The 11556-nt window shown below is 44.9% G+C and overlaps 1 protein-coding gene across 9 annotated transcripts in view; it reads right to left on the bottom strand.

The window, feature by feature from the left end:
- Nucleotides 1-2079: 2079 nt before the first annotated feature.
- The window catches only part of RHOH (ras homolog family member H), a 51844-nt gene continuing 42367 nt past the window's right edge, over nucleotides 2080-11556 (bottom strand). For 7 of the 9 annotated variants that reach the window (XM_025385343.1, XM_025385337.1, XM_025385338.1 and 4 more), the window contains 2 exons: nucleotides 3819-3940; nucleotides 2080-3494 (listed from right to left, as the gene is read on the bottom strand). In XM_025385343.1, coding sequence (XP_025241128.1) covers nucleotides 2710-3285 — 576 coding nt within the window. In that variant the 5' untranslated portion in view covers nucleotides 3286-3494; nucleotides 3819-3940 and the 3' untranslated portion in view covers nucleotides 2080-2709. Of the gene's footprint in view, nucleotides 3495-3806; nucleotides 3941-9951; nucleotides 10121-11556 lie in introns of all 9 variants that reach the window. The other 2 variants (XM_025385344.1, XM_025385339.1) reach the window with 2 other exon arrangements.

Genomic DNA, 11556 nt, shown 5'->3' with positions numbered 1-11556 from the left:
CAACACAACTTTAGCTCCATTGCCTTCCCTGTGCTGAGCCCTGGGGACACTGAGGAGACCAGGAGGCAGTGCTGCCTTCAAGAACAGCAGTCTAGCAGGAAGAAAGACACTTATTGGCTCCATTTCTGCCAGCTTCCGCCACTGGAAAAGGTTTACACATAGATTCCTGGCCTCAGGTGTGAGGCTTCCCAGAGGGAGCTGTGAAGTTTGGCTCCTGCCAACAGGTGGAGGTCTCACCTGTGTGTCCTTGGCCACGTGACAGCAAAGCCATTTGACTGTGCCATCTCTGGCCTTCCCTTCCTGCTCTGCTGCCACCATGGAACCACCTCCTCTTCCCTTACTTAGGATCATGTATGGTGGCCCTTTCCACTTTCAGATACCCACCCCTGACTCTCTTCAACAAGAGAAAAAGAAAAGCCTTGGGGACAGCCCACTGCAGTGAATAGAAATTCCTTCCCACTGACAAGTTAAATACCTCTCACCACAAAGGCTGGCCCTGAACACCTGCATTTCATGATTTAAGACTGTGTGTTGAGAGAGAAGAGAATCCCAGGGATATCAGAGGATATGAGATCCCTTCCCCTCCCCTGCCCCGTCATCTTTCAAGCCCCCCCTCCCCGCCCTGAGCTGAGAACTAGAGACAGGGCTCTCGAATCAAGGGAGGCAGGTGACTCAGAGGTGAGTACAAGCCATGGCCTGGAGTGCTGAGAAGTCTGGGTGAAGGCAACTGTGTCAGCCCCAGGGAACTGAGGCAATCTTCCCACCGGAGATTAAGACCCCAGTCTCAGGCCTTTTACTGGCTGTGGATAGGAGGAGAGAGAGGAGGAGAAAGCAATGTGTGAATAAGCACACATTTGGTTTTTGATACTGATTATAGTTGTAAGGAATTGACCACACAAGGGAACAGAGAAACTGGTTTGGCTATGTCAACATAACTCTAATCAAAGTCATTTATGCCAGCCACCTTACCTTTTGTGTGTAATAGTCACATTACCCCATAACAATGATGAACCTTCATAAAGGTGGTTCAGAGTGTTTCTGAGTTTTGATTAGAGCAGTAACTGATTGATCTATCTAGGCGCCAGCCTTTGCAATTTCTTTCTTTCTTTCTTTCTTTTTTTTCTTTGAGATGGAGTCTCCCTCTGTTGCCCAGGCTGGAGTGCAGTGGCACAATCTTGGCTCACTGCAACCTCCTCCTCCTGGGTTCAGGCAATTCTTCTGCCTCAGTCTCCCAGGTAGCTAGAACTACAGGCATGTGCCACCACACCCAGCTAATTTTTGTATATTTAGTAGAGACGGGGTTTCACCATGTTGGCCAGGCTGGTCTCGAACTCCTGACCTCATGATCCACCTGCTTCAGCCTCCCAAAGTGCTGGGGTTATAGGCATGAGCCACCGCACCCAGCCCAGCCTTTGCAATTTCTACCTTAAGTTATGTAGTCCTCTATTCTCAACTTTAACAGATGAGCAACACCATTGCTTTTAAACTATTCGATAGAATGGGGTTTGAGTTGTGCGTGTGAGAGCAGGTTGTGTGCGAGTATGTGTGTATCTATTTATTCGGTATTTCCCCTGATAACTTTCTGTTATCTGAGCAGTTGCTATAGAGCTTTCTTTTTCCTGGGTTTGGAATTTGATTTTTCTTTTTTGAAGGCTGTAAATTCTACCTTTTCCCTTACATACACATATATATGTAGATACCCTCCCAATAATCCTAATTAGATCCTACAATTCATAAATTATGTTGCCACAACAGCTCAGTTTAGACAAATGTATAAGAAATTTGTCAAGTTAACAGAACTTTGATCCCACTGTCTTTCACAGGACCTGCAATCACCTGGGAACCACCCCACCAGAGGTGAAAGTGACATACTCTCATTTCTGTTTCAAGTTCTGTTGCTATTGCTTGGAGCAGTCTGATTCTCTACCTGAAAGATGGTGTTTCAATCAGTCATGGTGAATGAGAGGAGAATATTTAGTGCATAACTGGAGTTGAGTGAAAGACAATATTGTAAATAAATGAATGATGTTTTATCATTTCAGAAAAATACAGTGATAACTTTAAAATCATTAGGCAGTATTAGGACATCCTATGGAACTGTATTTTATATCCAACTCTGAATAACAGGTAGGTAGAAAATAAATTGCAAAGATTTATTTATGGTCATTTTTAAATTTGATTACCCATTTAAATCCAGCAGCCAAGTGGTTTCAACAGACTTTCTACTTGAGGTGAAAATAATAACACTACAAACATATGGCAGAGCTCCGTACAGGTATTTCACTCACACAGGAGTTTATGTTTTCGAGGATGTAGCTAAAGATTTTCCAAGTGTGAAAACTAAATATATACAAAAGCAATCCATTTTGTTATTAGTTAAATAAAATGTGTCTTTAAATACGGAATTCTTTGAAAAACTCACTTCATCGTCCAAAATTATGGAGACTATTTCACTATTTTAATCAAAAGTGGAATAGTCATTACAGTTCCCCAAGGGATTTTCTGACCGGCCTGGGCAAGGAGTTCACTTGTAGAGTGTAGTTAGTGAAAACATCCAGTGGCCAAGCCTCATCAGTAACTGTATCCGAAAGGAGACACTGCTCGGGGAGTACCCAGAGAAAACACCAAGCTTTCCGGGCTTCCCGGCCCTCCCTCTCCCCATTAGTCTTTGGGGCACATACATAAGTGTTGTGTGAAGTCTCTTGGGGTTTAGAAGATCTTGCACTCATTGATGGAGAAGAGTCTCCTTCTGTTTCGTCTCCTGGCCTGGTTGACGGCAGTTCGGACCGCGCACTCAAACACCTGCTGTACCCCCCGGTTGCTAAGGGCTGAGCACTCCAGGTAACCCTTGGCTCTGACATCCTGGGCCAGTTTCTTCCCTTCCATGGCATTGATGCAGGAGGCCCTGTGGGGCCCCATCTCCCGCTGGTCAGTCTGGGTGGCCACCACCAGCACAGGGGTACAGGGCAAGTTGCTCCTGATTTCACCAATCCACTTGTTCTTCAAGTTCAGGAATGAGTTATGGTTGGCCACAGAGTAGCACATCAGCACCACGTCTGCCTGCTGGTAGGACAGGGGCCGGATGCTTCTGAAGGCGTCATTGCCGGCTGTGTCCCAGAGGCCCAGGCTGATCTGGATGCCATCCATGAAGACGTCCACCCCCGTGTTCTCGTACACTGTGGGCTTGTAGGCCTCCGGGAAGGTCTCAGAGGTGAAGCGCACCAATAGAGAGGTTTTCCCCACAGCAGAGTCGCCCACCAACACGCACTTGATGGAACTCAGCATCTTCCCAGCCTGCTGTCCTACTCGCAAGTCCAGAATCCCAGGGAAAAGAGCCCTCAGTGGGCGGCTGCAGCACACGCCATTCAGCAAGGGGAAGGCAAGCCAGGTAGGTCTGTGTCCTCAGGACCTCTGCCGGTGATTTGCAGAATGTTACTTCTCGCCGCCCATCCAAGCACCATCTACTTTGAAAACCTCCAAAGCCTAGTCTTCAACTGGAACAGAAAGAGAAGGGGGAAAATGAAGTCTTTCTTTCTTGCCTTTTTTGAAGATAAGGGGCTTCCTCATTGGCAAACAGATTAAATGTGGGGCAATTTCTGTATAGCCAACCAACCCCACTTGTGCAATCTACTCTTCCCCTCTCAGGGAGAGCTTAGATCTGTCTTCGCCCAACACACGCGCGCGCACACACACACACACACACACACAACGCCTCCCGGTCAAGAAGCAGAAGCTGACGTTATCTCTAAAATCATTCAAGCGCTAAAAAACACAAGCAACTGCTCTGATTGCAACATGAAAAAGACCTCGGTAGCAACCTGGTGTGTGAAGGAGACGTTTCCAAACAGGTCTCTGTCGGCTTCTACTCCAAGAAGTGGCAAAGGCCCCTGAGAGCGTTCTCCACGGCTTCAGCTTCTGATGGATCTAGCCACCTTGGAAACTGCAAGAAACGAGAATGTTATGAGTGACAGATACTTTTATGCATTTCTTTTTGTTTATTGACTAATCACACAGTCCTTGGTTTATGGGAATACGTGTTGTAATAGGGGAAAAGAAATTACTAGAACTCTAAAAATTTGCTGTGGTTTTTCCCTTGAGGTTTTTCCAAAAACTGGTAAGAGATGCAGCAGACTGGCCTTAGAGTCATCTGCATCTGAAATCAGGCACTGTCACCTACACATGGCTTTGAGCACACTGCTTGAACTCCACGCCTCAGCTTACACATCTGCAAGATTGTGATAAATTTAGGAACCACTTCTCAGAGATGCTGTGAGGATCAAGTTATTTCTTTCTTTTAACATTTTTGGATGGCCATCTGTGTATCCCAAACTCCACTAGGCCTCTAGTCAAACAAAATAACTTGCCTGAAAGCAACCATATTCAGTGCCTGTCACTTAAACAGGACTGCATAAATGGAACAATCTGAATTTCATGAAAGGCCAAATAAATTCTCGTTCAGTGCAGTGGGAAAACTCCAGGCAATGATCTCTGCCTTGGAGACACTGTCGGGTCTGCTGCAGCACGATATCACAAAGCCAGCCCAGCTCCAGACGACGGAAAAGTCTTTCAGACCAAAATTCAGAGTAAAAGTTATTACTGCGATCTGGGCTTATAAACTCCCCTCCTTGGTGATCTTCCTGACATGTGTTATGCAAGGCAATACAAAGCAAACTACAAGTCTGATTTAAGACATAATTTTTAAGTCACTTCTCTAAATCCTGGCATTCCTTTCCAAAACATTTTTTTTTTCTTTTTTCGGAGACAGGATCTCACTCTGTCGCCCAGGCTGGAGTGCAGTGGTGTCATCACGGCTCACTGCAGCCTGGACCTCCTGGGCTCAGGTGATCCTCCCACCTCAGCCTCCCGAGTAGCTGGGACTACATGTGTGTGCCACCACACCTGGCTAATTTCTTGCTTTCTTTGTAGAGATACAGTCTCACTATGTTGCCCAGGCTGGTCATGAACTCCTGGCCTCAAAGATCTTCCTGTCTCAGCCTCCCAAAGTGTTGGGATTACAGGCGTGAGCTACCACGCCCGGCAGCCAAGACATTTTTATCCTTGTCAACCCACGGTCTCTGTTGTTTAATTATACCTAATAGCCTTTGCAAATGAGTTAGCCAAATAAATAATTCACATGATATTCACATATTCATGTTTTAGATGAATATGTGAATATATTCATTAAAATATATTTTAAATATATTTTATTTAAAAATTCACATGTAAGCCAGGTGACCTTGGCCAAATTACTTAACCTCTCTGAACCTTGATTTTCTCATAGAAATGAAAATAAGAAAAGGACTTTCTTCATGTGATCATTATAAGGATTCAGAATGTGAAGAGCCTGATTTAGCATAAAGCCTGGCATCTGGGAATTACAGGAAGCCATCAAGTTATCCATTTCACTACTATCTGAAACACCAAATACTGAATGTCCATAGTGGAGGGACCACTTTGCCAAATGTTTACCTGGACTCTTTCTCCAGACTGACACCAGGTTACTGTCACACACCATGGTCATGGACCCCATTTGAGACTAGACCTTTGAGGAAGGACTCCTTGAGGGCTCCATAGGCTTTAGTTAGACATTAGATCCTTAGACCAAGTGGCAACTTAAATATATGCATTTGTGACTTAGTCCAGAGCCAAGAACTCTTAAGATATTTTTACATTTTTAAAATTTAATTTAATTATCTTATTTTTTATAAATGCAGTTGGGGGTCTCATTATATTGCTCAGGCTGGTCTCAAACTCCGGAGTTAAGTGATCCTCCCACCTCAGCCTCCCAAAGTGCTGGGATTACAGGCATGAGCCACCACGCCTGGCCTTAAGTTTTTTGGGTTTTTTTTGGAGCGCAATTATTGCATTGTGTGTTTTAATATTTCATTTTTGAGAATTTAAACGAGCATTTAAATATCAAATATTGTGCTATTATTTATTATTATTATTATTATTTTGCCTATTTCCTCCATATTTTATTTATTTATTTATTTATTTTTTGGCCTTAAGTTTTATTTGACCCCAGTGTAGCAGGGCCAGAATTAAGAAAAATGTACACGCTTCAGGCATTTATTTATTTATTTATCTTAATTTTATTTTTTTGAAATGGAGTTTTGCTCTGTTGCCCAGGCTAGAGTGCAGTGGCTCGATCTCAGTTCACTGCAACCTCCGCCTCTCAGGTTCAAGCAATTCTTATGCCTCAGTCTCCTGAGTAGCTGGGACTACAGGCATGCACCATCACACCCAGCTAATTTTTGTATTTTTAGTACAGACAGGGTTTTACCATGTTGCCAAGGTTGGTCTTGAACTCCTGACCTCAAATGATCCACCCGCCTAGGCCTCCCAAAGTGCTGGGATTACAGGCATGAGTCACCACGCCCAACCACTGGCCACCTTTATTTATTTTTTGAGACAGTCTTGCTCTATCTCCCATGCTGGAGACAGAGTACGATGGTGGCTCACTGCAGCCTCCACCTCCCAGGCTCAAGTGATCTTCCCAGCTCAGCCTCCCAAGTAGCTAGGACTACGAGCACTCACCACTGTGATCGGCTACATTTGTTTAGTTTGTATAGAGACAAGGTCTCACTATGTTGCTGAGGCTGGTCCTGAACTCCTGGGCTCAAGTGATACTCTTGCCTCAGCCTCCCAAAGTGTTGGAATTATAGGCATGAGTCACCACACCCAGTCCTTTCAGTTATTTAAATAAACTCTCCAACAAACTGACTGAGCTAAAGCCAAATTTCCTGAGTGAATATCTGCAAAAGGAAATTAATAAGGCATAATTGTTAAGGTCATGGGCTTTAAAGTCAGGTAAACCTGGCATTGAATCCGAGCTGCCCAACCGACTACCTATGTGACGAACTTGGAAGATTTTCTAACCTCCTTAAGCCTCAGTTTCCTCCTCTGTAAAATCAGTGTAACAATATTATATCTGCACCACAGGTTGTTGAGAATATTTAAGTGTGCTTAAAGCTTAGAGTGCAAAATTCTTTTTTTTTTTTTTTTGGAGACCTGAGTCTCGCTCTGTCGCTCAGGCTGGCGTGCAGTGGTGTGATCTCGGCTCACTGCAACCTCCGCCTCCCGGGTTCAAGTGATTCTGCTGCCTCAACCTCCTGAGTAGCTGTGATTACAGGCGCCCACTACCGTGCCTGGCTAATTTTTGTATTTTTAGTGGAGATGGGGTTTCACCATGCTGGCCAGGCTGCTCTCAAACTCCTGGGCTCAAGTGATCTGCCTGTCTCAGCCTCCCAAAGTGCTGGGATTACAGGCATGAGCCACTGTGCCTGGCCTAGAGTGCAAAATTCTTAGCAGGTGCATAATATAAACATACTGTATGTACATAGTAAACACTCAGTAAGTAGTCCCTATTAATAATATTCTGAAATAACAATTACTAAATATAATGATAAACAGTTATTAACGCTAAGTAGGGAATTTAAAGTAGCACAAAAGAGGTTTCTCCAACAAAGGGTGAAACACACCCAGACATAGCTACAAAAAGAGAGAGAGAGAAAGACTCCTGTCTAAGCTTTGCCACCCAGCGAGTCAGAAAGGTGAAAACATCTCTGTTCAATCAGGTGACCCTCAGTGCCAGCCAGTTCTGACCCCAAGTGGCTCATCAAGTCAGCTTTCAGGGCCTCAGTTTCATAAACTGTAAAGTAGTTCTTGATAGTTTTATTAAAACTGAAGCCAAAGTACCTGCTGCAGTGAATACAAAACATAAACCATTGCATTACTGTGCGGCAGTAAAGATGGATGATAAGCCTTGAGGACAGGAGGAGCCTTGGAAGATGCCTAAATATGGAGCTGGGGGAGGAGGGGAAGTAGGAGAGGAGCTGCGGTCCGAGGCAGAGCCATACCCTATATGGACATGACAGATAATCTTCAGAATGGGTCACGTGTGTCCAGGAGTGAGCCACCTCGAGTTACATCATCAGCATGTGAGTCTGATGGGCTTGATTTCAGCGAATTTCTCCAAAAGAAATTCTCCCTAGAAGGGCTTCTGGGTGAAAAAAGTGAGTCTTCCATGGTATTTCCCAAGTGGCTAACTGGCAAGAGTGGCCCAAGTACGTCTCTTCGTACGGAAGAGTTACAAGAGCGTCATGGGTGACGACACTGAGTGGCCCTCCAGGCCGTTCTTCTCAGGCCTTGAATCAGACAGAATCAATGAGCCTTCACCTCCAGAGCCTGCGGGGTCTCCATAATGTGAGGCTCTTGCCCTTTTTCTCTTTCTACCATTTTCACAGAAAAGGGTCCCTCAGCAGGCCGCCAGGGTTCACACGCACAGACACAGGGAGGGAAGGGAGGCTTCCTGTTGCAAAAGCAACAGGGTTGGGCCTTTCTGCCCACTCTGGCAAAGAGACCAAGATACACACAAGTGAGGGATTAGGGGAAGAGACATCCTAACCCATTTCCTCCTCCGGAGAACTGAGGGCTGTCCAGTAGGAAATCCTGGTTTCCTTTTGGACTCAGTTCTAACGGCCGTGCTAACAGACACCCATTCTCCGCCTGACGCCCTCCGCAGGCTTGCTCCGTGCCATCCTACTGGCTGGAAAAACCAGGTCTTCACTCAGCCCCCAACTCACTCGCCTTCCGGAAAGCCTTCCTTGAGCACCAGCGCTCCCCAGCCCCTGATAGATCAGATGCCCCCTGCTGTGTTCCCACAATACCTCTGTGCACATTTGACACAGAAACTACCACTCCGCCGAAATGGCTCGTCTTCTCAGTCGAAAATGGAATGATATCTGCCCTGCCTTCTTCACTGGGAGCTCATAAGGATCAGGTGGAAATGGTAACAATACAGAAATCATTTCGGTTTGTACTTTTACAATACTTTGTATGTTTGGAAATGCTCTCTTTTTGGTTTTGCGAGAAAGTCTTTTTATAACAACACAGCATAATATAGAGCTAAAGTGAAATTATGACTATTATTAACTGACTGTTATTATTGCAGGTTTGAAGTTAGCTGGGCTTTGGTGGAGGTAGCTCACTTCAAAATGCTGATGGAATCCTCAGCTGTCTTTTTTAAAAAATATGAGTCCATCACCAGTTGGGGATGGCCTATCAATTACAGACAATATATCTAAATGTCATCCTCCTCGAGGAGCTTTGGACAAAGGACCTGTGCTGGTAGCAGCCGATTCATTCATTAAGGAAATTGATTCCACCATGAATCTAACACAATTAAATGGCCACGCTCCTCAGCAACCTCTAGCAATCTCTAGCCAGCACCTTCAATAGCGCCTTCCTAGCCTAGCAGGGACATCACAGCAAAAGGCAGCCTTTCTCAGGATGGGTGAGCCCATGGGGGAGGCTCCCCAACTGGGAAGTGGAGCTGAGTGCTTTGTTCCTTTACGGAGTCTTGCTGTGTCCCCCAGGCTTGTATGCAGTGGCATGATATTGGCTTACTGCCGCCTCCGCCTCCTGGGTTCAAGTGATTCTCCTGCCTCAGTCTCCTGAGTAGCTGAGATGACAGGCATCCATCACCACGCGCAGCTAGTTTTTTGTATTTGTAGTAGAGAAGGGGTTTCGCCATGTTGGCCAGGCTGGTCTCAAACGCCTGACCTCAGGTGATCCACCCACCTCGGCCTCCCAAAGTGTTGGGATTACGGGCGTGAGCCACTGCTCCAGGTTGTAGCCAGCTCTTCAGATTAGGTCTCCACTCCTATTCTCTTCCTACAAATAAACCAGTTCTTGATTTTTTTTTTTCTTTTTTTTTTTGAGACAAAGTTTCACTCTTTTTGCCCAGGCTGGAATGCAATGGCATGATCTCAGCTCACTGCAACTTCACCTCCCGGATTCAAGCGATTCTCCTGCCTCAGCCACCTGAGTAGCTGAGATTACAAGGTGCATGCCACCAAGCCCGTCTAATTTTGTATTTTTAGTAGAGACAGGGTTTCACCATGTTGGTCAGGCTGGTCTCAAACTCCTGACCTCAGGTGACTCGCCCACCTCGGCCTCCCAAAGTCCTCAGATTACAGGTGTGAGCCACCACGCCTGGCTCAGCGCTTGATGTTTTAAAGGACATCTGTTGCTTCCTGATCTGGATGCTGGTTTCACAAGAGTGTGCAGTTTGTGAAAATCCACCAAGCTATATATCCATGTGTTCACTTAGATAAAACTTCAATAAAAAACATTTTTAAAAATAAGGTTACCACCTTTGCGGTGAACATCTTCTCAAGTGGTATTTTATAAGTTTTACTTGCAAGAGTTTATTTCACTAATCTGAATCCTATCTTAATAATTCCCCCTACTGTGTTGCTAATTGCTACAAATAATCACTAAATTTTCTCTCAAAATCACAAAAAGAAATCATTTTTAAGTCAGTGTATTTTCATACGTAGATCATCTCTGTTTGAAACAGATTTTGTTCTGAAAGTTTGTTTGCAAGATGCTGGTTTGCTTGGCCAGGCACAGTGTCTCACGCTTGTAATCCCAGTGCTTTGGGAGGCTGATGTAGAAGGATCACTTGAGGCCAGGAATTCAATGCCAGCCTGGGCAACATAGCAAGACCCTGTTTCTATTAAAAGAAAAAAAAAAAGATGCTGGTTTGCAACTTTTGACATAAGTTCACCAGAATAAAAAATGTTAAGCAGTACTTACATTCCTAAGCCTGAAGCATATTAAACCCCTTTATAGTTGAATTCAAACAAAACATTGCCAAGTCCTGAAGCCTTTTATTAGTTCAACATATTAAACTCTGAAACCTCTCTGAGCCATGTGTCCTGCCCTCTGACTCCCAACCACGCCGGGACCGTGGTCCCCTTCCCCTCCTCTGGTCCAGCAACTCTGCCGTGACTGGTCTCTTCCACTCCAGGAGCACAATCAAGGAATCATTGCCTGAGGTCCAGAATTCTTAGCCCGGTTCAATTTCAGAGTCAAATACAAGACTAGCCAACTAGACAACTGCCCAAAGCACCCTTAGAACCTCATCTCAAAACTAAAGTGATGGGGAAATGCATTTCCTACTACTTTTCTCAAAATAATTGGAATACCCTGAAAAACTGCTTGGAGTTGAGGGTGCAACCCCAAGAGGTACACTCAGGGAAGGGCACGTGGTCTCTGAACTAGGAAATGTGGATCTTGTTTACCAAAGGACTCGTGTTTTCTCAGTTGAGTATCCATTTTTGGGGCCTGAGCTGAACTATTCTAGGAAAAAGAGAGCAAAAAGGCAAATCATGCCTATCTAATCATTCTATAATGTCACGATGCTATAAATTAAAGGTTGTCAAACTATGGTTCATCCATGGCTGAACCCAGCCCGCCACCTGTTTTTGTATGGGCCATAAGTTGAGAATGGTTTTTACATTTTATTTTATTTTATTTGAGAGGGAGTTTCACTCTGTCACCCAAGCTGGAGTGCAGTGGCATGATCTCCGCTCACTGCAACCTCCGCCTCCCAGGTTCAAGCGATTCTCCTGCCTCAGCCTCCCAAGTAGCTGGGATTACAGGGGGTTTTTACATTTTTTAATGGTTGAAAAAAATCCAAAGGAGGAGAATATTTTATGACATGTGAAAATTACATGAAATTCAAATTTCAGGGTTCATAAATAGCAT

The sequence above is a fragment of the Theropithecus gelada genome, chromosome 5 (genome assembly GCF_003255815.1).
Source record: "Theropithecus gelada isolate Dixy chromosome 5, Tgel_1.0, whole genome shotgun sequence".
NCBI lineage: Eukaryota > Metazoa > Chordata > Mammalia > Primates > Cercopithecidae > Theropithecus > Theropithecus gelada.
The sequence above is the reverse complement of the archived record's forward strand: the minus strand, read 5'-3'. Positions and strand labels throughout refer to the sequence as shown.